This window comes from Salvelinus namaycush, chromosome 19, assembly GCF_016432855.1.
Source record: "Salvelinus namaycush isolate Seneca chromosome 19, SaNama_1.0, whole genome shotgun sequence".
NCBI lineage: Eukaryota > Metazoa > Chordata > Actinopteri > Salmoniformes > Salmonidae > Salvelinus > Salvelinus namaycush.
In genome coordinates this window covers 29,388,449-29,412,221 of record NC_052325.1, presented here as the reverse complement: position 1 = coordinate 29,412,221, position 23,773 = coordinate 29,388,449, and the positions used below count along the sequence as shown (strand labels likewise).

The 23,773-nt window shown below is 40.7% G+C and overlaps 1 protein-coding gene across 2 annotated transcripts in view; it reads right to left on the bottom strand.

The window, feature by feature from the left end:
• Positions 1-23,773, bottom strand: part of edar (ectodysplasin A receptor) — a 64,689-nt gene that overhangs the window by 25,603 nt on the left and 15,313 nt on the right. For both annotated transcript variants that reach the window (XM_039014758.1, XM_039014756.1), the window contains exons 2-3: positions 22,326-22,390; positions 5,298-5,420 (exon numbers count right to left, since the gene is read on the bottom strand). In XM_039014758.1, the coding sequence (XP_038870686.1) occupies positions 5,298-5,420; positions 22,326-22,376 (174 nt within the window). In that variant the 5' untranslated portion in view covers positions 22,377-22,390. The remainder of the gene's footprint in view (positions 1-5,297; positions 5,421-22,325; positions 22,391-23,773) is intronic.

Below are 23,773 nucleotides of genomic sequence, written 5' to 3'. Positions count from 1 at the left end.
CCTGGTAACCCCAAAAAAATACCAGGTGCATGAAAAGTTTGGACTTAGAATATTTTTTGAAAACCTCCATAAATCACTCAGGCCATTGACTCGAGAAGAAAAAACATAAAATATTTTCCAGAAGAAAAAACAGAATATTTTTTGAAAACCTCCATAAATCACTCAGGCCAGCACCCATTGATTTGGGGCGGTAGTATAGCGCTCCCAGAGCGGGTATGGAAGTCTGGATCCCCCCTAAAAGCATTTAAGGCTCTGTGTGTCTTTAAGCACCATACTTTTTCACTCCATCCTTGCTGTGTGTGTGTGTGTGTGTGTGTGTGTGTGTGTGTGTGTGTGTGTGTGTGTGTGTGTGTGTGTGTGTGTGTGTGTGTGTGTGTGTGTGTGTGTGTGTGTGTGTGTGTGTGTGAGAGAGCTTTTCTTTGACATCTGTTTAGCGAAATTACTGATTTACAGTTCATGAGGGTTGACCGATTCACACATTTAAAGTTTTGGAAAGATCTGACTTTTTTAAACCTTCGAAACAGCACCTATGACCCCATTTTAAGGCACTTCCGGTTGGCACAGGAAGCTATAAGTAAATACATATCCTGATCGGGGTATGCTTTTACAGAATCCTGAGTTTTAAGTCTATACGTTAAGAACTGACTGATTTACACAGGGTTGAATGCACTATATATCACAAACTGCTGGTTGGGTATGGCAAAACACTTTTAGGGTGATTTTATCACTTCCGGTTGCTCCAGGAAGCTTAGAATCAACACAGGTAGACCTCATAGTGGCTTGATGGATTGTCATTGAAGACAGGTTCATAAGACATTCATAACCCACATAGGCTTCAGGTTGAATTTAGGGGTGCAGGCAATGTGTTCCTATGGGGTGAGATGTCATTGTAAACTGTTTGATGTAAACACCTTCTTTTAACTGTTAAGGGTTAATGCCACACGGTCAATGTTAGGCTTGCACAGAGACCTTAGGAACGTTCCTGAGGTCAAATTGTGCTTCTAAACCTTAACAGTTCTCTCTCTGTCTCCCAAAAGCAAAAGACTTGAAATGTAGGTCAAGGGTCATCTTCTTGTCACTGTCGCTGCGCTCAGACCGAGCAAGCTACGGTCAAGCGGGGCATCTCGTTGAACTCGGCACGGCTATGGTGGTCATTTTTAGTGGTGATTTCAGAATGCTATTTTGGTGGTTTTTCACTGTTGAAACATATTGCAAATGCACAAAAGTCAACTAGCAAGTCAGTGTCCATCAGCTAATTAGATATTTTCAGACACCAAACTGATACCATCTGACTCCAAACTCACTTTTTCCAACTCGTTTAGAAGCCAACTATCACATATTTCAGAGCAGGCCAAAAATTCACAGCGCCTTCCATTTAAACCATAATAAAACAAATAATACGTAGTTATGTTCTAGCTGCGGGTCCAGTTTTCACATTATGTTTAGCCCTATGTGAGGCGACCTCGAATCCCAAGTTTCGGCTCGATAGGTCATTCGGTGCCCGAGCAAAACCTTAATTGGTGCTGAAATTCCACTTTTTTCCATGCCTTGCTACGGGGTCCTTGAATGAGCTATCGGACAGAAATGTCGGGGTCCGTCTCTATGGGCCGAGCCGGTTTCAATGCACCTAGTCTTGCAACTCTGGGACTTTTCTAAATGTCACCATTTTGTAATGCTCAAAATGAATTGAAGTCAATGCAAATGCACCGAGGCTTTTTATCGGTCCGAGAACCTTCTAGAGCCACATAACTCACCGTGCTTAATCGACCTGAGCTCTAGAACAGGTTTGTAAAGTTTCAGAACTCTAGGTCTGACGGTTCTTTAAAAGTTCAAACAAAAGTAACTATTGCAGGCACTGTCTGCCTCTAAGCCCCTCAGTGTGTCACTCCATCCTTTCTGTGTGGGTGTGTAAATTTTTCCTTGAAATCTGATGGGATGAATGACTGATTTACAGTTCATGAGGGTTGCCTATTCACATATATTAAGTTTTGGAAAGATTTGACTTTTTTAACCCTTCGAAACAGCCCTTTTGACACCAATTATGGCACTTCCGGTTGGCACAGGAAGCTGAAAGTAAACACATATCCTCATTGGAGTGGGATTTTACAGAATCCTGAGTTTTAAGTCTATACGTTAAGAACTCACTGATTTACATAGGGTTGAATGCACTATTTCTCTCAAACTGCAGGTTGGGTATGGCAAACACTTTTAGGGTGATTTAACCACTTCCGGTTGCTCCAGGAAGCTTAGAATCGACACAGGTAGACCTCATAGTGGCCTGATGGATTGTCATCGAAGACAGATTCATAAGGCATTATTAACCCACATAGGCTTCAGGTTGAATTTAGGGGAGCAGGCAATGTATTCCTATGGGGAGACATGTCATTGTAAACTGTTTGATGTAAACACCTTCTTTTAACTATTAAGGGTTAATGCCACACGGTCAATGTTAGGCTTGCACAGATCGGGAGGACCTTAGGAACGTTCCTGAGGTCAAATTGTGCTTCTAACCTTAACGGTTCTCTCTCTGTCTCCCAAAAGCAAAAAACTATGAAATTGAGGTCAAAGGGTCATTTGGGTCCTTCTTCTTGTCCCTGTCGCTGCACTCAGACCGAGCTAGCTACGGTCAAGCGGGGCATCTCGTTGAACTCGGCACGGCCTGGAGATAATGGCAATGCCATTGCAGGCTTTGTGTGTCTTTAAGCACCGTACTTTTTCACTCCATCCTTTTATCCCCTTTTCTTCGTGGTATCCAATCGCTAGTAATTACTATCTTGTCTCATCGCTACAACTCCTGTATGGGCTCAGGAGAGACGAAGGTCGAAAGCCACGCGTCCTCCGAAGCACAACCCAACCAAGCCGCACTGCTTCTTAACACAGCGTGCCTCCAACCCGGAAGCCAGCCGCACCAATGTGTCGGAGGAAACACCGTGCACATGGCCCCCTTGGCTAGCGCGCACTGCGCCCGGCCCGCCACAGGAGTCGCTGGAGCGCGATGAGACAAGGATATCCCTACCGGCCAAACCCTCCCTAACCCGGATGACGCTAGGCCAACGGACCTCCCGGTCGCGGCCGGCTGCGGCAGAGCCTGGGCGCGAACCCAGAGACTCTGGTGGCGCAGCTAGCACTGCGATGCAGTGGCAGAGCTTCGAGACCCACTTAAAAAATGTTCGTCTGAACACACTGCAACTGGATCTGTAACTTTTTTTTTTTTAACTCCTTTTTGTGAACATGACCAATTTGTCAATGTACGATTTCTCTTAAATTACGATAGATAAATGGCTGGTTCTTTTTTTCCTGACACCGTATGCTTATGTACTTTGACGTGAAGCGGTCAAATTAGCACCCTACTTTACGTTTTTGACATTTAATCCCAGAAAAATGGCCATAACTCAAAAAGCGTTGAGGCCTCGACGCCATCTTGTTCGGGGCCAACTGTCCATTACGTCTTCGAAATATTTTCAGTTTAGGAGAAAAGGCCACATGCATTTGCAATGTGCTTGTGCATTTGCAATATTATTTATTTTCCCTCTGGTGGGAATTTCCTAGACTGCGGAAAAATGACCAAAATGTGTTATTTTTATAAAACGGAAACCGAACGTCCGAGAGATTTAGTTTGATGACTTCCTGAAAGATCTCTCCCCGTTTAGAAACGTTGCAGGACGTCTAGTAAGGGACCTTACATTTGCAATGTGGCGTTTCTCACTAACCATATGGCGAGTGCTAAAATGTTCCCTTAAGGTATGGAAAGGCCTTGGAAAGGCCATAAGTGTAAGCCAACATAATTCATTATTTTACATTAACATGTAATACATGCATTATGAAGAAAATGGTGTAATTTAGGCTCCACGAAATATGAAATGGGTTATGAAGAAAATCGTGTATGGTTGCCTACATGACAAAAAGGCGTTCTGATTACAAGTGCACCAGTATCCAAAGTATTAAGCGAAATCAACCACAGAAAACAGCATTGGCATTAATAAAACAATATTTCCCACGAATTAAGTCGCAGGTAAATGTGCGTCTTTTCTCAAAAATTCTGTTCAGCAAGTCTAAAACAGTACATATAGGCATACAACGACACATTTTAAAACATGGTTAAACAAAGACAACATTTCTGTATATTCATGACGTTGAATTAGCCATTAAGAAGAACAAAAATGAAATACAAATTATCGCGTCTACATGGTTGTTGCAACGGCTTGTGTGTCACCTACTGGTTAAATTTGTGTCTTTTCGCACGAATTAAGTAGCACAGAAATTCGTGTATTTTCAAACGAATTGAACCACCCCAAAACACCCCAAAAATGCACAAAAACGCACGAAATCTGCTGAAATACATTTTGTACATATATGCGCGAATTGAATGTGAGACTGTGTTGGTGAGAAGGACCCGATCATGTGACGGGCATTGGTTAATAAGAATGTAGATATCTGAGAGCGCCATGTGAGTGAGAAGTGCTTCGGAGCACGGCAGCCGGGAATTATAATTATTATATTCAGCCCAAGGGAACAAAAGGCACAGATTTTTTAGGGGGCATTACGGCCGCACGAGGGGGATGCCGCTGGGAAATTCGAGGCCTGGTGAGAATATTATCAAGTGCTTGTCAAATTGTGAATGATAGACTGATGAAGTGTGTGCAGCCTGGACAAGAAACAAATCAGAGCTCATGCCTTTCTTCCAACTTTTTCAAATCATCATTAGAGTCGCATCATGCAGCCTTAGAATGTATAAAAAAATCGAAACATATAGCCCAACATTTGTATCACAACTAAAGTTGCATAACTAACTCTAAATTAAGCATATAGGAGGACCTGTTTCTTTGTTAACTGCTCAACACAGAATAACCACATGTGCGCACTTCCTTGGAAATTGTTTTGAGAAAATATATTTTTTATTTTATTCAGCTATGTTCAATTGTATTCTTCATACTATAAAATAATAAAAATGTATGCCACCGAATTCTAAGCAAACCTTGTCCGCTAAATGAACTAGGCATAGCCATATCAGGGCCTAACATATGGACAACTCAGAGTATGCTATTCTGTTCTTTTGAAATAGACTACATTTTCTTTATATCATGTTTCTTTAGACCTGTCTAAAATAAATAATGAGAGTAGGGCTGGGAGGGCTGGGAGTAGGGCTGGGGGGCAGGTAGCAGAGGTCAGGGTTCACATGCACCTGACATGCTACATTATCTACTCATTACACTCAAGTCATTTAATCTCAGGAAATGTGTGTGTGTGTGTAGTTGTGCTCTTGTTCATTAGTTTGTGTGTGCTCTTGTGTGTCTCACCATGTGGGGCTCCCGTCCAGGTTGGCATGGTGGGCAGGGCTGGCAGCTACTGAGGGTCTGGTTGTAGAACTCAAACTCTCCACAACTACTGTACTCTGACCTGAGAGAGGGAGGACAGGATACCTGAGCGAGAGAGGAGTGGGGTTAAAAGATAAAAGCGTACAGAGTCATAATGTGTGCTTTATTCAGGTTCTTGGTTATAAATTAAGATGAAACTTTTTGTTCTGTTTTCAACTTACTACAGGATTCTACATACGCTTGATTCTGCTAAGATTTTATTTACTACAGGTTTTAATAAGTCATTCTAATTAAATTCAAAGAGAATATACTAATCCCCTTGGGAACCCAACTACCTCATATCCCAGTACAGTGACTCAGTATGGGTACTGCTTGTATATAACCTGTATATAGCCTCACTATTGTTATTTTATTGTGTTACTATTTTATTTTTTATCTGTTTGTTAATTTTCTTACTTTTTTAACTGCATTGTTAGGAAAGGGCTTCTAACTAAGCATTTCACGGTAAACTCTACACTTGATTTAATTTTGAACCATTAACGTGGCCTTCAATCTTCACACATGCGTTGACACGTTTACAAGTGCATTGACACGTTCACATGCCTTGTTGAACGGGTCAATGTGTGAACGCACGTGTGAACACGTGAATGCTGGAATAAATGAAAACATATGTCTGCTAGAATTGCCGCTGCCTTGTGTTTTTCATGTCTCAGTTATCACGGGTTGATCATGTAGAGGCCTTTTTTCATGCTGCGGGCGGGAGCAGGAAGTCAGACCACAACTCAGGATATTTTTTTTTGTTGTCCTGCTGATTTTAAAACAAGTGTCTTTCTATTTGTTGGTCATTATATTCAAGGCTATAAAGTCACCTTTGTCGCATTATTCACACAAGTCTTGCTTGCGCAACTTCATTGTTCATTAATTTGTCTCCTGTTCTCAGTTTGGGACACCATGGGTGTGTGTGCGCGAATGGAGGCTGCCTGCGCGCTGTGATAGCCAGTGCGTGGTGAGCTGATTAAAATAATAAGTATTTAATTATAGGCTGTTAAACATGTTTTCATTAGAATGGCATTTTTTGGTGTCAGAGTAAATTTTACACTGCTCTACAAAAGCAACAAAGGCAAAAACATCATATGTTTGATCATGAAAGCTCATATGCCTATAGGTTTGCTGAATGCAAAGACCAATTTAACCTTTATTTTTATTTAATCAGGTTAATTATTTAACCAGGTATTTCACCTTTATTCAACCAGATGGTCTAATTGAGATGAAAATGTAATAATAACCTATTCAATAGTTGTTGTTTTTTTCTCGTTAAAACGGAGCAAAACAGTTAATCTCATGCAAGCAACCTATAGCCTACAGAAATATACCACAGGGGTGATTTTCACTGCATGCCGGCTACAAACACAAAGGTTTCATTAAACTATATTTGTTCTTTCCATGATATTGTAAAATCTTGCAAGTTAAAACAGTACAAAACAAGTGATCTCAAACAACATAAATTGTTTGAATTGATTGCATAAATTGATAAACATAAATTGCATGAATTGATAAAGATGCTTGAGGAAACTTCACATGAGCAGCTTATGATGGCAACCAAAGTGCTCATTATGACTAGACAGGGGTGCAACTTTGGTTTTAGAAGTAGGGGGGACATCATTTTTTTTAAACACTCCAAACAGCCTACCCGACCGCTCGGATGTGTCCGCATGGTCCTAAAGCACACCGCTGTCTCGTTTTGTATCACATTCCAATGATAAAACTGGGGGGGACAAAAGTGCTATTTTAGAATGTGGGGACTAGAATATTCTTTCATTAAACAAGAGCAGTGTTTTTAGCCAGCCCTGTCGTTTATTTGATATTAACAGTTTTATCGAGAGAAAAAAAAAATCTATATGTTTTTATTACCGGTACATGTTCATCTCAATGACACACACCTGTTTAAATAAAGGTGAAAAAATAATTAACCTTGTTAAATAAAAATAAATCTTAAAATGAAATTATATGAATGGTCTCTGTGTGCAGCAACATGCCATTTCATTAACATTGCTTTCAATTAGATTATTTGTTGTTTTAAAAGAAAAAAAAGAAATGTAAAAAAATTGAATTCAATTTTTTCTCACACAAAAATGGTAATGCCTTTATTCTGTGTTAAATATCCATGTGTTTAGTAAAAAAAAAGTGAAGGTGTCTGTCTGCCTCTATTATTGCTATATTGGCTTATCTATTCCAAACTTCTTAACTAGGCTATCTAGAAGGTATCTATCTAGAAGGTGACCTCCCGGGTGGCGCAGTGGCCACCAGAGTCTCTGGGTTCGCGCCCAGGCTGGGCTGGGTTCGCGCCCAGGCTCTGTCGCAGCCGGCCGCAACCGGGAGGTCCGTGGGGCGACGCACAATTGGCATAGCGTCGTCCGGGTTAGGGAGGGTTTGGCCGGTAGGGATATCCTTGTCTCAGTATGTAAAATGTATGCACTCTAAGTCGCTCTGGATAAGAGCGTCTGCTAAATGACTAAAATGTAAATGTAAATGTATCGGTAGGCTATGATACATTTTGTGACCACCCCCAAAGAATTAGCCTACATTCTACTGATATGGTTATAACATTACAGATACATATTATGCATTTATGTCTCTGGGTGTAACTATGCATTGTACAAAAACTAGCTACAAAATATGTGAACTGAATGGGATGCTGATTGTCTCAATTTTCTTGCCTTGCATTTTATGACCATGACTGCTAGGGCCAGGACGAAACCACTAGCACAATACTCGTTAGTAGTGTGGCAAGGAAACAAAACACGAAGTAGATTTAATTTCTTTAGGAAAACAACCCTAATGTTAGAAACAAACATTATTATGTTGTCATCCAGAGTCATATTTATTTATTTTCCATGCTATAGCAGAGAATATTTTACATACAGAAATCTGCTTCGTGTTTTCTTTTTTGCCATGGTAAAAATATAGCGATACTGGTATAGTCCTGGCCCTAACGACTACAATAAACACATTGACTGACCCATCTTACCATTCAACTTTTATAACCCTGGAAGATTCCATTGTACAGAAATAAGTTAGTCGACTAGTTATAATCAACATGCAATCATATTGATTTTTGAATGGCAAACTTGAAGAGCTGTCATATGAAATACAAGTGAAATGAATTAACTTCTTCCTTTACCAGTGCAAGAGATGCCCAAGTATTTGATCTGTGAAAACTACTTGCTTGAGCTCTTCGAATATTGTCTATCTTCTAAAAACGTCTTTGAGAAGAATTTGAACGGGACTGTATGCCAACGGAATTGTGCCATCATCATGTCCTAAGTTCCCCATCCTCCCAAATTAAGGTGCCACCAACCTCCTGTGATGTTAGCTAACCCTTCCCCTAACCTTAACCCTTTAACCTAACTCCTAAAGTTAACCCTAACTTTAAACCTAACCCCTAGCCTAGCTAACGTTAGCTAGTTAGCCACCTAGCCATCTAGCTAGAATTCGTAACATATCATGCGTTATACAAATCCATAATATATCATCAGAACTATAATTCGTAACATATCATACGAAATGGGTGATGGACATCCGCAAAGTAATAAAATACCATAAGAAACTTAGCATATCATACAAAATGGGTATCGCTGGGTATCGCTGATACAGAATAATACAAAATGCTTTGAGACCAGGTTGGCAGAGCAGGGATATTCATTAATTGGAGATGAGAACATTGTGGTGATTTCCACTTGTAGCAGAGAAATATACTGAACAAAAATATAAATGCAACATGCAACAGTTTTAATGATTTTACTGAAATACAGTTCATATGAGGAAATCAGTCAACTGAAATATATTAATTAGGCCCTAATTTTTGCATTTTTAATTTAACCTTTATTTAACTAATCTATGGATTTCACATGACTGGGAATAAAGATATGCTTATGTTTGTCATAGATACCTTAAAAGAAATGGGCCTCACAATGGGTCTCAGGATTTCGTCACGGTATTTCTGTGCATTCAAATTTCTATCAATAAAATGCTATTGTGTTCATTGTCCATAGCTTTTGCCTGCCCATACCATAACCCCACCGCCACCATGGGGCACTCTGTTCACAACGTTGACATCAGCAAACCGCTCGCCCACACGACGCCATATGTCTGCGATTGTGAGGTCGGTTGGACGTACAGCCAAATTCACTAAAACGACATTGGAGGCAGCTAATGGTAGTGAAATGAACATTAAATTCTCTTGCAGCAGCTCTGGTGGACATTCCTGCAATCTGCATGCCAATTGCACGCTCCCTCAAAACTTGAGACATCTGTGGCATTATGTTGTGTGACAAAACTGCACATTTTAGAGTGCCCTTTTATTGTTCCCAGCACAAGGTGCACCTGTGTAATGATCATGCTGTTTAATCAATTTCTTGATATGCCACACCTGTCAGGTGAATGGATTATCTTGGCAAAAGAGAAATACTCACTAACAGGGATGTAAACACATTTTTAGAGAACTAAGCTTGAGCTGTCCTTCTCCGTGGCCGACGTGAGTAAGACATTTAAGCGTGTTAACCCTCGCAAGGCTGCCGGCATCCCTAGCCGCGTTCTCAGAGCATGAGCAGACCAGCTGGCTGGAGTGTTTACGGACATATTTCAATCTCTCCCTATCCCAGTCTGCTGTACCTGCTTGCTTCAAGATGTCCACCATTGTTTCTGTACCCAAGAAAGCAAAGATAACTGAACTAAATTAATATTGCCCCGTAGCACTAATTTCTGTCATCATGAAGTGCTTTGAGAGGCTAGTCAAGGATTATATCATCTCTACCTTACTTGACACCATAGACCCACTTCAATTTGCTTACTGCCCCAATAGATCCACAAACGATGCAAACGCCATCACACTGCACATTGACCTATCCATCTGGACAAGAGGAATACTTATATAAGAATGTTGTTCATTGACTATAGCTCAGCATTCAACTCCATAGTACCCTCCAAGCTCATCATTAAGCTCGGGGCCCTGGGTCTGAACCCCTGCTCTGTGGATCTGGGTCCTGGACTTCCTGACGGGCCGCCCCCAGGTGGTGAAAATAGGAAACAACACCGGTTGAACACAGGTTGCGCATCTTCAACCTCAGGAGGCTGAAGAAATGTGGCTTGGCACCTAAAACCCTCACAAACTTTTACAGATGCACAATTGAGAGCATCCTGTCGGGCTGTATCACAGCCTGGTAGGGCAACTGCACCGCCCGCAATCGCAGGGCTCTGCAGAGGGTGGTGCGGTCTGCCCAACGCATCACCGAGAGCAAACTACCTGTCCTCCAGATGTCACAGGAAGACCAAAAAGATAATCAAGGACAACAACCACCCGAGCCACTGTCTGTTCATCCCGCTATTATCCAGAAGGCGAGGTCAGTACAGGTGCATCAAAGCTGGGACCGAGAGACTGAAAAACAGCTTCTATCTCAAGGCCATCAGACCGTTAAATAGCCATCACTAGGAGGCTTCCACCCAGTTATGTAACCCTGCACCTTAGAGGCTGCTGCCCCACATACATAGACTTGAAATCACTGGCCACTTAATAATGGAACACTAGTCAATTTAATAATGTTACATATTTTTGCTTTACTCATCTCATATGTATATACTGTATTCTATTCTACTGTATTTTAGTCTATGCCACTGACATTGCTCATCCTAATAGTTATGTATTCCTTAATTACATTGTTTTACTTTTAGGTTGTGTGTATTGTTGTGAATTTGTTAGATATTACTGCACTGTTGGAGCTAGAAACAGAAGCATTTCGCTACACCCGCAATAACATCTGCTAAACATGTGTATATGACAAATAAAATTTGATTTGTGCGTATGGAACATTTCTGGGATCTTTTTATCTACACTTCACATTTACACTTTACATGTTACGTTTATATTTTGTTCAGTGTACCAACAAATAGGGCACTGACTGATAGCTGTCAGTGTAACTAGCTAGCATGCTAACCTTAGCCAGCTAATGAAAGTTATGTGAGCACCATTTCAGTTAAGTCAGGTAAAAATAATTATTCTAGAAATAGACTCCTAGCCTACCTGTCAAGAGATGAGTCTCAGCTAAACCGTGCCTATACAAGCTGTTGATATGTTGAACTTGAGATTTGACGTTTGTCTGACTCTTGCCATTTGATCATTCCAGTGAAACTGTTTCGGATTCCAAATGTCATAGAAATAGAAAGAATATTAGCTCTGGTAATATGGATAGACTAACAATTGAACATTTTGGAGCGTATGGGCCTATAGAAGCAATGTGATTTTTTTTTTTGCCTGGCCTGGTGCCCCAAGTGGGTGGAGATGTCTCTTTAGTATAAATGAGAGTAGAGCACCACAGTATGAGTCATAATACCCATAAAACCTAGCAGTCAAACAAGGAAATGGTTCCAAATCATTTTTCCACCATACATTTGTCCCATAGGGGAAATAAGGACTGTGTTTCATGTAGGATTACCCTGGTGTGATGTTTCATTAACTGTGTAAATCTCTCTAGGACAAGGTGACTTTTATCAATATATTCGCAGGTATTTACCCCCCAAAGATTTAATGATCTGGACAAGACTGCCGAATCGAGACAAAGGTAAGAATCTCTTGATTAACTATCTAATGTTAGCCAAATTTAGTAATTAATACATTGGCAAAATGTCTTTAAACTGACAAAACTGTCTTATGCAAGTTTTAAATTGACACCATACCTGTTAGTAAAGGTGTCAGCTAGTAGGGTTGACGTGCAGGATCTTGCAGGGATTTGTAGTCTTGCATGAGGTCTACTTTGATGCTAATTAGCATTTCGAAGCTGAAAGTAAATAGAGCCGAATATATTGATAAAAGTCACCTTGTCCGACAGAGATTAACATGGATATCAAAGCGTCACGCCAGGGTAAGCCTACACGAAACACAGCCCTTTTAAGTGTTTATAAAATCCATTATGGGAAAAATGAATGCTGGGAAAATGATTGGAACCATTCCCCCATGATTGACCGCTAGGTTTTATGGATATTATGATACCTCCACTCTGGGGCTCTATTGTCGAAAACGAGCAAAGCCTGCACACCAGGGGGCACCAGGCCATGCAAAACGAATTAGCGTAAAACGATAGCCAAAACCATTAATTTTGGGGGAGCGGGGATCTAAAATGCAATATACTGTATCACGGAATTTTACCATTTCTAAAATTGTCATATTTTTTTATGCAGACTAGCTAAAATAATAAGTGAAACTTCACAAATGATCCAATGGATAATAATTTTAAAATGGGTAGATGCAAATTTTTTTTTTGCTTTTTCTTTATGGCAATGGTGGCCAAGTCTGTGTTTGTCACTAGTTAACAAATCTATTTACACATTTTCTCTTCTTAAAATCGGATTTTAAACCTAACTCTCACCTTAACCCTAACCTTAACCACACTGCTAAACTTTGCCTAACCCTAACCTTAAATTAAGACCAAAAAGCGAATTGCTCTTTTCATTAATTTGTGCGATATAGACAATTTTGTGGCTATTTTATGTAGTGGAAACCCAAGTGTAGGCTACATAGAAAAGCTGTTTGGCTCTCAGACAACTCACGAATAGGATGAACTTTGCAGCAGGTGTTTCTGATTAATAAACGTTGCTATGCTGGTGGGTGGTAACATTTAAATAAAACCCAGCCCTGAAACGAAATGTATACTTAAAAGAATTTGCACTTCATCTCACAAGAAACATCCGAAGTCACACATTCAGGTTTTGCACTTCAAGCCCAAATATATCAAACCTTGACTAAAACGATGACTTATTGACTTACGTTGTTGTTCAACATCATTAGTAAGCTCTAGACATTGTCTTTCAGCTCAAAAAAGTGGATGCGTGGACTGGTGTGGGTGTTTAACAGACAATTTGTTTGTTTATATTGACATTTCATTAGATCCTTTTACAATATTATTTATTCATATTTTTTTATTATCTAGATCCCTGAAATTCAACTCTGGACCTCGAAGCCAGTTCCACTGCGTTTTTTCATTGTTCCCCTCTAATTAGGGACTGATTTAGAACTGGGACACCAGATGGGTGCAATTAATTATCATGTAGAACTGAAAACCAGCTGGCTCCGGACCTCGTATGTTAAGAGTTGAATATCCCTGTTTATAGATGTAATATTTTTCATTGATTGAATATTATTGTTGTTAATTTCTTTGAAATGTTGTCGATAAAATATTATTTCTTTTTAGGAACCATTGCTGAAAATGTACTTGAAAATAAAACAATGGTTCCTCAAAAACTTCTGACTACTGTGTGTGTAATTGTGTAGCTCTATTTGAACCGCAGATCTACTTCAGGGACATTCATAGTTGTGACTCAGAGACCCCATTGGTTCCTGTATGAACGCCTCCCCTAGATAGATAGTTGGTGTGTATGTATTGATATGTAGGCTACGTGTGCCATTTTAAAATTGACGTAGTTCTGTCCTTGAGCTGTTCTTGTCTATTAATATTCTGTATTATGTCATGTTTCATGTTTTGTGTGGACCCCAGGAAGAGCAGTTGCTGCTTTTGCAACAGCTAATGGGGATCCTAATAAAATACCAATAAAATATCAAATACCTTTAGCATGACATCTTCAAAGTTTGTGTGACAGTTTTGAATGTGGGTCAAAAGGAAAATAAAAGTACTTTCTGAATGTCCTTCACTCCTGTCTGCCAAACACCGACCCTCACTGCTGTTAACAGAACCATGGGAAACAGTGCTAGATAGGCAGAGGCGAAGGACACTGTCTACCTGTCACCACCGCCTCCTGCTAGCACAGCAGGTGGGAGGCTAGGGCGACACTGTGTACTAGCTAGCTTGCTAGTGAGAGACACTGTGTGCTAGCTAGCTTGCTAGTGAGAGACACTGTGTGCTAGCTAGCTTGCTAGTGAGAGACACTGTGTGCTAGCTAGCTTGTCGCCCCAGCCTCCCACCTGCTGTGTATCAGAGTCCTCCTTAGGACAAGCTGACTGAGCTAGCACAAATGTCCTTCGCTCCTGCCTGCAGAACACCTGCCCTCGCCGTTGTTAACAGAACTGTGGGAAAACAGGGGGGGGTACGGTGTCTACCGGTGTACGGCTCCTTCTTCTGTGGGGTTTATCGGCGGCTGGCATCCAACATTAATGTGCATTAACCCCACCTATTCTACTGGAGCAGCCCCTGTCCTAACTTAAAGACTTAGTATAAAGAGGGGTTCCTGCACATGCAGAAATGCCCCGGATTGCAGACCGTAATTGCACCCTTGTCGTAGGACCTGGAGAAGCCAACTCATATAGGCAGCACACCTGTAGGGAATTTGCACCTCTCAGCAGCCATCGTCTTCTCAGCCTTATCTGTAAAATCATTACACTGACATAAATGTAAGAACATAAATGTTTTATGTCGAAATATGTGAAGACACCGAGAATGGCAAAGATTCAAACATGTTTCAACTCACAAATCTGATGGAGTATTGCTATATGTTCCTGCTTTATAGCTAATGTAATAGCCTAACATGAAAGAATTGACAGGTCAATGAACAATGTTATAATTAGGGAAGCACGATATATCGGTGAACATATCGGAATCGGACGATATTAGCTAAAAATGCCAACATCGGTATTGGCCCGATGTTTAGTTTAACGCCGATGTGCAAAACCGATGTCAAAGCTGACGTGCATACCTATATAATGTAGGTACATGACGTAATGATGCCACGCAAACTTTTGCGCTACACGTGCAACACAGCATTCTTAACTCAGCCCACAATGTCTGCTGTGTGGATTGAGCAGTCAACAAGTCGAGCAGTCATTTGAAAGAGTAAGAACATTTCAGCGAGACAACTCAAAGGCGAAAACCATTAACACCAAGATAATGGAAATCATTGCCCTTGACAATCAACCATTTTCTGTCGTGGGTGGTATTGGCTTTCGCCAACTGGCCTAGCACCGGTACACACTAACAAGTGCGCTATTTTTCAGATGTTGCCCTACCGGAGTTACACAGTAATAGCGTCACTGCTATTAGCTTCACGACATACATACTATGGAACGCCGTTTGGGTCTTTGCATGTTCAAAAATATACAGTAGCACTGCCAAAACTGTACAAAAAAGTCTGCAAACACTGGCCACGAACGATGTGTTTACAATGCCGCGTTGGTAATAATTGATGAAATGTATCACAAGCCACTTTAAACAATGCCACTTCATATAATGTTTACATACCCTACATTACTCATCTCATATGTATATACTGTACTCTATACCATCTGATGCCAAGATGCATCTTGGCATCTTGATGTAATACATGTATCACTAGCCACTTTAAACAATGCCACTTTAGATGTTTACATACCCTACATTACTCATCTCATATGTATATACTATACTCGATACCATCTACTGCATCTTGCCTATGCCGTTCTGTACCATCACTCATTCATATATTTTTATGTACATATTCTTCATTCCTTTATACTTGTGTGTATAAGGTAGTTGTTGTGAAATTGTTAGGTTAGCTTACTCGTTGGTTATTACTGCATTGTCGGAACTAGAAGCACAAGCATTTCGCTACACTCGCATTAACATCTGCTAACCATGTGTATGTGACAAATACAATTAGATTTGATTTGAAGCATAATTTGTTCGACTGCAACTCCTGGGGTAGCTAGATTTAGCTTGGTACCTAGCTAGCACCAATACAACCAGCCTGAAAACAATGACCAGTAGAAACTGCAATCATTTTCATTATTCTTAGCAATGATTTAGGAATCTTTGTGAGTAAGTATTAGCTAGGTTGCCACTTGTTGTTCGCCTATTGAAATTGAACTTCAGTTCATGAAAATAAATAGATAGCCAGTTACTTAACCCTGTTGCTAACCGCAAAGTCCACTGTTGTGGCTAATCCTTATTGTGGCTAGCTTCACATAGATGGTCCGACCACCATTAATCAAATAAGAACTGTCTTATAAATTAGGGTTATTTTAGATGATGACACCTAGCTATATAGTTAGCTAGCTAGCTAACTATAGCTACTGAAACAGATATCGTTTTGCTATGTTTTGGGGGAAGAACATTGTTTGCATCCATGAGCTAGTTAGCTTTTTTTATGACCAGCACTGTAGGTCCGCGAGACAACTTTACCAGCATCATAGCATACGTGTCGATAAATCGCTGTGACATATGAACTACAAGTGATAGTGTAATCAATGTGTAATAACTACGTAAAAAATGTATGAACGTGTTTAATTATTATGTGACGTGCAGTCATGTTCAGGTCTTGATTGCTCAACAAGCTTAATTGATTGGTCAACAATATTAATTAAATAGTGTTTTTTGACACGCAAAGACCAAAACGGAAATCCTGGTTGAGAATGAAACGACTGAACAAATGAACAACGAAACAGCACAGCAAGTAAGTGAAAGAAATAGGTTTTGATTATGTTTTACTGGTAATGGGGACATAAGTAAATGCCAACAAAATAACATTTTGGTCAATGTGGTGTGTGTGTGTCTAACCTTTATTTAACTAGGCAAGTCAGAACAAATTGTTATTTACAATGATGGCCTACCCTGGCCAAACCAGGACGACGCTGGGCCAATTGTGTGCCGCCCTATGGGACTCCCAATCACGGCTGGATGTGATACAGCCTGGATTCGAACCAGGGACTGTAGTGACACCTCTTGCACTGAGATGCAGTGCCTTAGACCGCTGCGTCCGTGTTAACTATTTACTACAGTTAACTATTCAACTGTACTAGAATGCTTAAAAGGCCGCTAAAATTCTAAATATGGGTTATCGGTATCTGGGTTTTTTTGGCAAGGAAAATATCGGTATTGGCCAAAAATGTCATATCGGTGCATCACTAGTTATAATGTTGTTAATGTGTTGTGTTTATACACAGGCATTATAACCCTCACCTTGACAGATGGTAAACAGTGCAGGGGTCCTGTTAGTACAGTGTCTATTATATTCTGTAGTGAATTCCATTAATGCAACTGTTAGGAACTGAATTAATCAGACGTTCATGGGTCATGCAGGCGTTTGGAAAGTATTCAGACCCCTTGACCATTTCCACATTTTGTGATGTTACAGCCATATTCTAAAATGGATTAAATGTATTTCTTACCTCATCAATCTACATGCAATACCTCATAATGATTAACATGAATTTGGAGAGAAGAAATTATTAAATATTAAAGCATTGGACCTCTCACTAAAGGCTTTAGTAATCCAAAAACTATACTTAAATCCAAACTGGTTCTCTAGCAGATTAGTAAGAATGGCTCACTCCATGTTCAAGAATTGCCTTTTTCCCTCCATTCAGATTACAACCTCTCACTTTCGGTTATTTGAATTAATCTCCAAAAGATTGCTATTTTTAAAACAAGCCATAGAAAGATGTTTGCAATTTCAGTTTAATCCACCAGAAAAGACAGAACAAATATTTAAAAAAAAATATTATGGTTAAACTCAAATATATGAATTGATAAAAAAACATTATTTTTGAATAAAAAAACAACCATATAATCTTTGTAAATTATATAATGAATTGGACTAGTGGAGTTGTCACACATGCGTTACCAGAAATATATGGAAATGTCGGCTCTATCCAAAATAACAACCAACTGATTGCAGCATTACCGCATAAATGGAGGAGGAAAGTGGAAAGGGGAGAAGGTAACAAACTTGTCTGTCTGCCCTGCATTAAAAAACAAAATTGTCTAAAGAAAATTGTGATAAATAAAAAAAAAACACACCAGTTTCATTTAAGGACCAAAAACTGACAGCTGCGACAAACAAGTTGCAAAATAGCTGGGAGGAGATTTTTGATGTACCGATTCCATGGCACATATGAACTGATACACAAAACAAGACAGATTCAAAACTTTGAGTTTTTTTATTTAAATTATTATACAAAATTCTAGCAACCAATAGAATGTTATATATAAGGGGGATACAACCATCCCTGCAGAATTTTCTGCGAAGACACAGAATCATTAGATCACTTGTTTTGGTACTGCCCATATGTAGCTTGTTTTTGGTCGCAGGTTCAGGAATGGCAGAACATTTTTAACATTTTCTTGGAGCTAACTCTGCAAATAGCACTGCTGGGTGATTTGAAAAGTAATAGTCAATTGATAAATAATATAATAATACTCTTAGAATTTAAAACAAATCTTTAACTGTTACTCGTTTCAGGCTTAGGTCGCGCATGACTACCTTACAGGAAAGGCATTTAAACATAAACATATATTTTTTTATCAAAATGCAAACTTGTATGCCATCTCTAAATAGGAATAAAATTATTAACTTACGAGGCTAGTTGGTTTAGCCACGGAAAAAGCCAGGAACCTTCCCACTAGCCATGATTGGCTGTGATAATGGACACGTCGAGAGATGAGTTCGGATTGGTCTGTTATGTAGCACGCTTCTGTCTATAACATGAGCTCAGTATGTGTAGGTAATCCTTTCTAACGTGGCTATTTTGAAAGATATCACGAAGAACTGCATAAGTGTTGCTAATGCTCTCCACTTTCTGGAGGACCGAGTTTTAAAATCAGTGGAATGCCCGGTGGAAGCAGAGTATGATAGCTAAGGAGATGGAGAAAATTCAGGCGTTTGATCGCAAATAATGCGGAGAGAGTCGAAAAGAGAGCACACAGAAGAAGGCTGTGAAGAAGTCTCCGGATTACATCTTCAAACTAAGGGTAACAATGGCATCCATGACAGAGAGGGAGAAGTGTTCATCCATGTACTCGGGTAAGAGACTCTAGCTAGCTAACTTTTCAGATGTTATACATTTCTAATTTTGTCCGAAAGTTGTTTTCATTGCAAGTTAAAACAAACTGTTAGCTAGCTAGCTAATGTTAGATGGCTGGCTTGCTAGATAACATTATGTGTATGATCTGCATAATAATATTATTCGTATCTCAGAACCATTTGCGTGGCTAGTTATAGCCTAATGTTAGCTAGCTAACTAACATTGAAACTAGCTAGTTGGTTAGCTTTAGCTACCATCAGATTCATGCTAGCTAGCTAGCTACATGTCTAAACAAAAGACTCCACTATGCAAGTAACCATTTCACTTGACCATTTACACCTTCTGTATCCTGTGCCTGTGACAAATTAACTTTGATTTGATTTGATATAGGGTGTGTTACCAGAGACGGGAATGTGAAGAACAACATGACCTGCACCAAAGTCAAATTAGGATGTAATGTTAGGTCAACGAGACAGTGTCCAAGTTCTAAAATTCTCCGGTAGAACGCCCTGCTTTTAATTCGTCAGACTCACAACCGTAAACTATTTTCTGTAATTATCTCGCCATTAACTTGTAAATAATGATCTTGCTGTGAGTTTGTTTTCCTATAATAACGAATACAAATTACCTAAAGTTAAGACAATGTCAGCTATATGATATGGTCATTATTTTAACTGGCTACCCAGCTAACTTACCGTTAGAAACGAACGAGCTACCCAGCTACCCAGAACGAGCTACCCAGCTAACTTACAAGCTAGAAACGAACCATAACATTATTTAGAAAGTTGCTTTTAGTTGACTGGTTTGCTAGATTGACAAATACTAAATACATTTTTAAACGGACAAGTTTATTGGTGTTAAAATACACCAGTTATGCTATTTTGGACCACCAGGCTGCTGATGTATTTCATTTTGTGTTTATGCTTTTTCATAATGACAACGACAAATTTGATGTTTGACGACAATAGAAGGTTCATGATGTCACTGTGATAACTGTCCACAGACATGTCGATAGATGCAGTATACAATGCATTCGGAAAGTATTCAGACCTCACGAATTTAAAACACATTTTGTTATGTTACAGCCTTATTCTAAAATGGATTAAATTGTTTTATTCCCTCATCAATCTACACACAATATCCCATAATGACAAAGCAAAAACAGGTTTTTCGATTTGTTTTGTAAATGTATAAAAGTGTAAACTGAAATATCACATTTACATAAGTATTCAGAGCCTTTACTCAGGACTTTGTTGAAGCACCTTTGGCAGCAATTACAGCCTCGAGTCTTCTTGGGTATGACGTTACAAGCTTGGCACACCTGTATTTGGGAAGTTTCTTCCATTCTTCTCTGCAGATCCTCTCAAGCTCTGTCAGGTTGGAAGTCCGGGCTCTGGCTGTGCCACTCAAGGACATTCAGAGACCTGTCCCGAAGCCACTCCTGTGTTGTCTTGGCTGTGTGCTTAGGGTCGTTGGCCTGTTGGAAGGTGAACCTTCGCCCCAGTCTGAGGTCCTGAGTGCTCTGGAGCAGGTTTTCATCAAAGATCCCTCTGCACTTTGCTCTGTTCATCTTTCCCTCTATCCTGACTAGTCTCCCAATCCCTCCCGCTGAAAAACATCCCCACAGCATAATGCTGCCACCCCCATGCTTCCACGTAGGGATGGTGCCAGGTTTCCTCCAGACGTGATGCTTAGCATTCAGGCCAAAGAGTTCAACCTTGGTTTCATCAGAGAGTCTGGTTTCTCATGGTCTGAGAGTCCATTAGGTGCCTTTTGGCAAACTCCAAGCGGGCTGTCATGTGCCTTTTACTGAGGAGTGGCTTTCGTCTGGCCACTCTACCATAAAGGACTGATTGGTATAGTGCTGCAGAGATGGTTGTCCTTCTGGAAGGTTCTCCCATCTCCACAAAGGAACTCTGGAGCTCTGTCAGAGTGACCATCTGTTCTTGGTCACCTCCCTGACAAAGGCCCTTCTCCCCCAATTGCTCAGTTGGGCCGGACGGCCAGCTCTAGGAAGAGTTTTGGTTGTTCCAAACTTCTTCCATTTAAGAATGAAGGAGGCCGCTGTGTTCCTGGGGACCTTTAATGCTGCAGATATGTTTTGGTACTCTTCCCCAGATCTGTGCCTCGACACAATCATGTCTCAGAGCTCTACGGATAATTCCTTCAAACTCGTGGCTTGGTTTTTGCTCTGACATGCACTGTCAACTGTGGGACCTTATATAGACAGGTGTGTGCCTTTCCAAATAATGTCCAAGCAATTTAATTAACCACAGGTGGACTCCCATTAAGTTGTAGAAACAAGAGGAGGAGGAGGAAGAGGAGATGGGAGGATGAATAGGAGATGGTAGGTGGTGGAAGGCGGAGGAGGTGGAAGGGGGAGGAAGAAGGATTAGTTGGGATAAGGAGGAGATGGTAGGTGGTGGAAGGGGGAGGAAGAAGGATTAGTTGGGATAAGGAGGAGATGGAAGAAAGAAGATAAGATCAAGGGAGGAGGTGGGAGGAGTAAGAGGAGATGGGAGGAGGAGTAGGAAGCGTCAGGAGAAAAAGGTAGGAGGAGGGAGCGTGTGGCTGGTGAGAATGAAAGGATGTGGGATACCAATGGGCAACCACTCAAACCCCAACATGTGACAGTAGTTATTCCAACCAAGTCGCTCAAGATCCAATGTGAAATTCTTTGTCCTTCCAGGTACCCAGGACCCAGCACATTGGGAGATGCAAAACCAGCCTCTAGGGGCAACAGTGAGGACTATTACCATCAAGTAGGCTTGGTGTTGCAGATATCTCCCTCCCTCCCTCCCTCCCTCCCTCCCTCCCTCCCTCCCTCCCTCCCTCCCTCCCTCCCTCCCTCCCCTCCCTAGGAGTGGCTTTGGTGGGGATCATTAACTGAGCTCTGAGGGAAGTTAAACTCCTGGGAATACAGCCAACACAGATATGCTCACTAACACACATACGCACAACCTACAGGTTTCAACATCAGAGGAAGAGCAGAGCGATTCAGACCCAGATTATAACTACTCTCTTAGAGCTCCACTGAGAAACCTTTGATGTTTCACAACCTCTGGCAAAGACCTGCTAAAGTCTGGCTGTACCTCTGCCAGTGTGTCTGTGTATCTGTTACACTGTTGTCTTTATCCTCAGTTTGTTTCAATGCTGAAGATGGGCGAGGATGAGGAGAGGAGGGGGAGGAGGAGAGAGACAGGAAATGGAGGAGTCATTTAAGAGATACTCACCAATAACAAACAGAGGAAGAGAGACTCTTTCTGACTTCCTTTCTGGAACATCTTCACACCTTCCCCTGAGAAAGAGAGAGAGGAAGAAAGAGAGAGAGCCAGAGAGAAAGAGAGTCAGATGTACAGTACATGCATTTTGAAACCCATGCCTCATACCCCTACCATGTCTCATAGTGCGTGTGGGTTACACTCCATTGTGTGTGTGTGTGATACCGTTCTCTACTTCAGGTTATTATTCCTCTGCCCTACTGATGTGATGAGATCATTAACAATTCCTCTATTAAAGCTCAGTCACTGAGGAGAGAGAGAGGGAGTGTGTTAATGGGTGAGAGCAGCCTGGCAGAGGAGGAGAGGATCAGCCTGTTAAACCTCTGACACAGATGTATTATGGGTAAACAGTCATTAGAGGGACTGTGCTATTTGCTTTTGTTTTAGTTACTGTCACATATCTAGAAACCCCTTTAACTACTCTGGCAGCACATATTTACTACACTTATACAGGCACTGTATGTCACAGGGAAATACACTCTCTCTCTCCGATCTGTACTTACTAAGGTATACAAGCATTCACAGTTACATTGAAGAACATATAAAACAAAAATGTGATCAAACTTCAAACATGATTTATACCTTTTTATTCATGAATTTAAGGAATAATGTCAATGTAAATGATTTAATTGTTTATAGCAACACTACGTGTGTGTGTGTGTGTGTGTGTGTGTGTGTGTGTGTGTGTGTGTGTGTGTGTGTGTGTGTGTGTGTGTGTGTGTGTGTGTGTGTGTGTGTGTGTGTGTGTGTGTGTGTGTGTGTGTGTGTGTGTGTGTGTGTGTGTGTGTGTGGTTGTGTGCGTTCTTATGTGTGTATTGTGTCCATCTGTGTGTGTATGTTGCCAAGCTCAGCCCTTACCTACAGGAGACTGATTTTTATTGGCCCACTCCAAGCGCTACAATAACAGTCAGCTCGTATTTCTCTAAATAAATTATGTGAGCGTGTGTGCCAATAAAGTATAAATAATGTCGTCAGTGTTATTGGAAGGCGATGCCTTGGTGAGAGAGAATCTTTTCCCCCAGAAACACCAACTATGTAAAGCGGATTTAAACAGAGACATTAACAGTAGGTCAATAAACACACAGGATCTCAGATCAGTTTCAACACTGTCCAGGCTCAGGGAAACTCTGTGTCATTAGGGACATTATTAGTTACAGGTTTGATTATTTGTGCAGTTTAAAGTGCTTTTATAAACAGATCCAGTCTTGTCTCATTCTGTGAGAGTGCAGGTTTTCTGACACACCACATTAATGACCCACTGCAACCTTTAACGGAGCTGTATTATTGGATGTAAACAAACACAGACTTTTACTGCAGGCTAATTGCTCCCACCACAGCTAGTGTGCTCTCTCTCTCTCTCCTTCAGAGGCTGTGTGTGTGTTTGTGCATACACGTGTGTG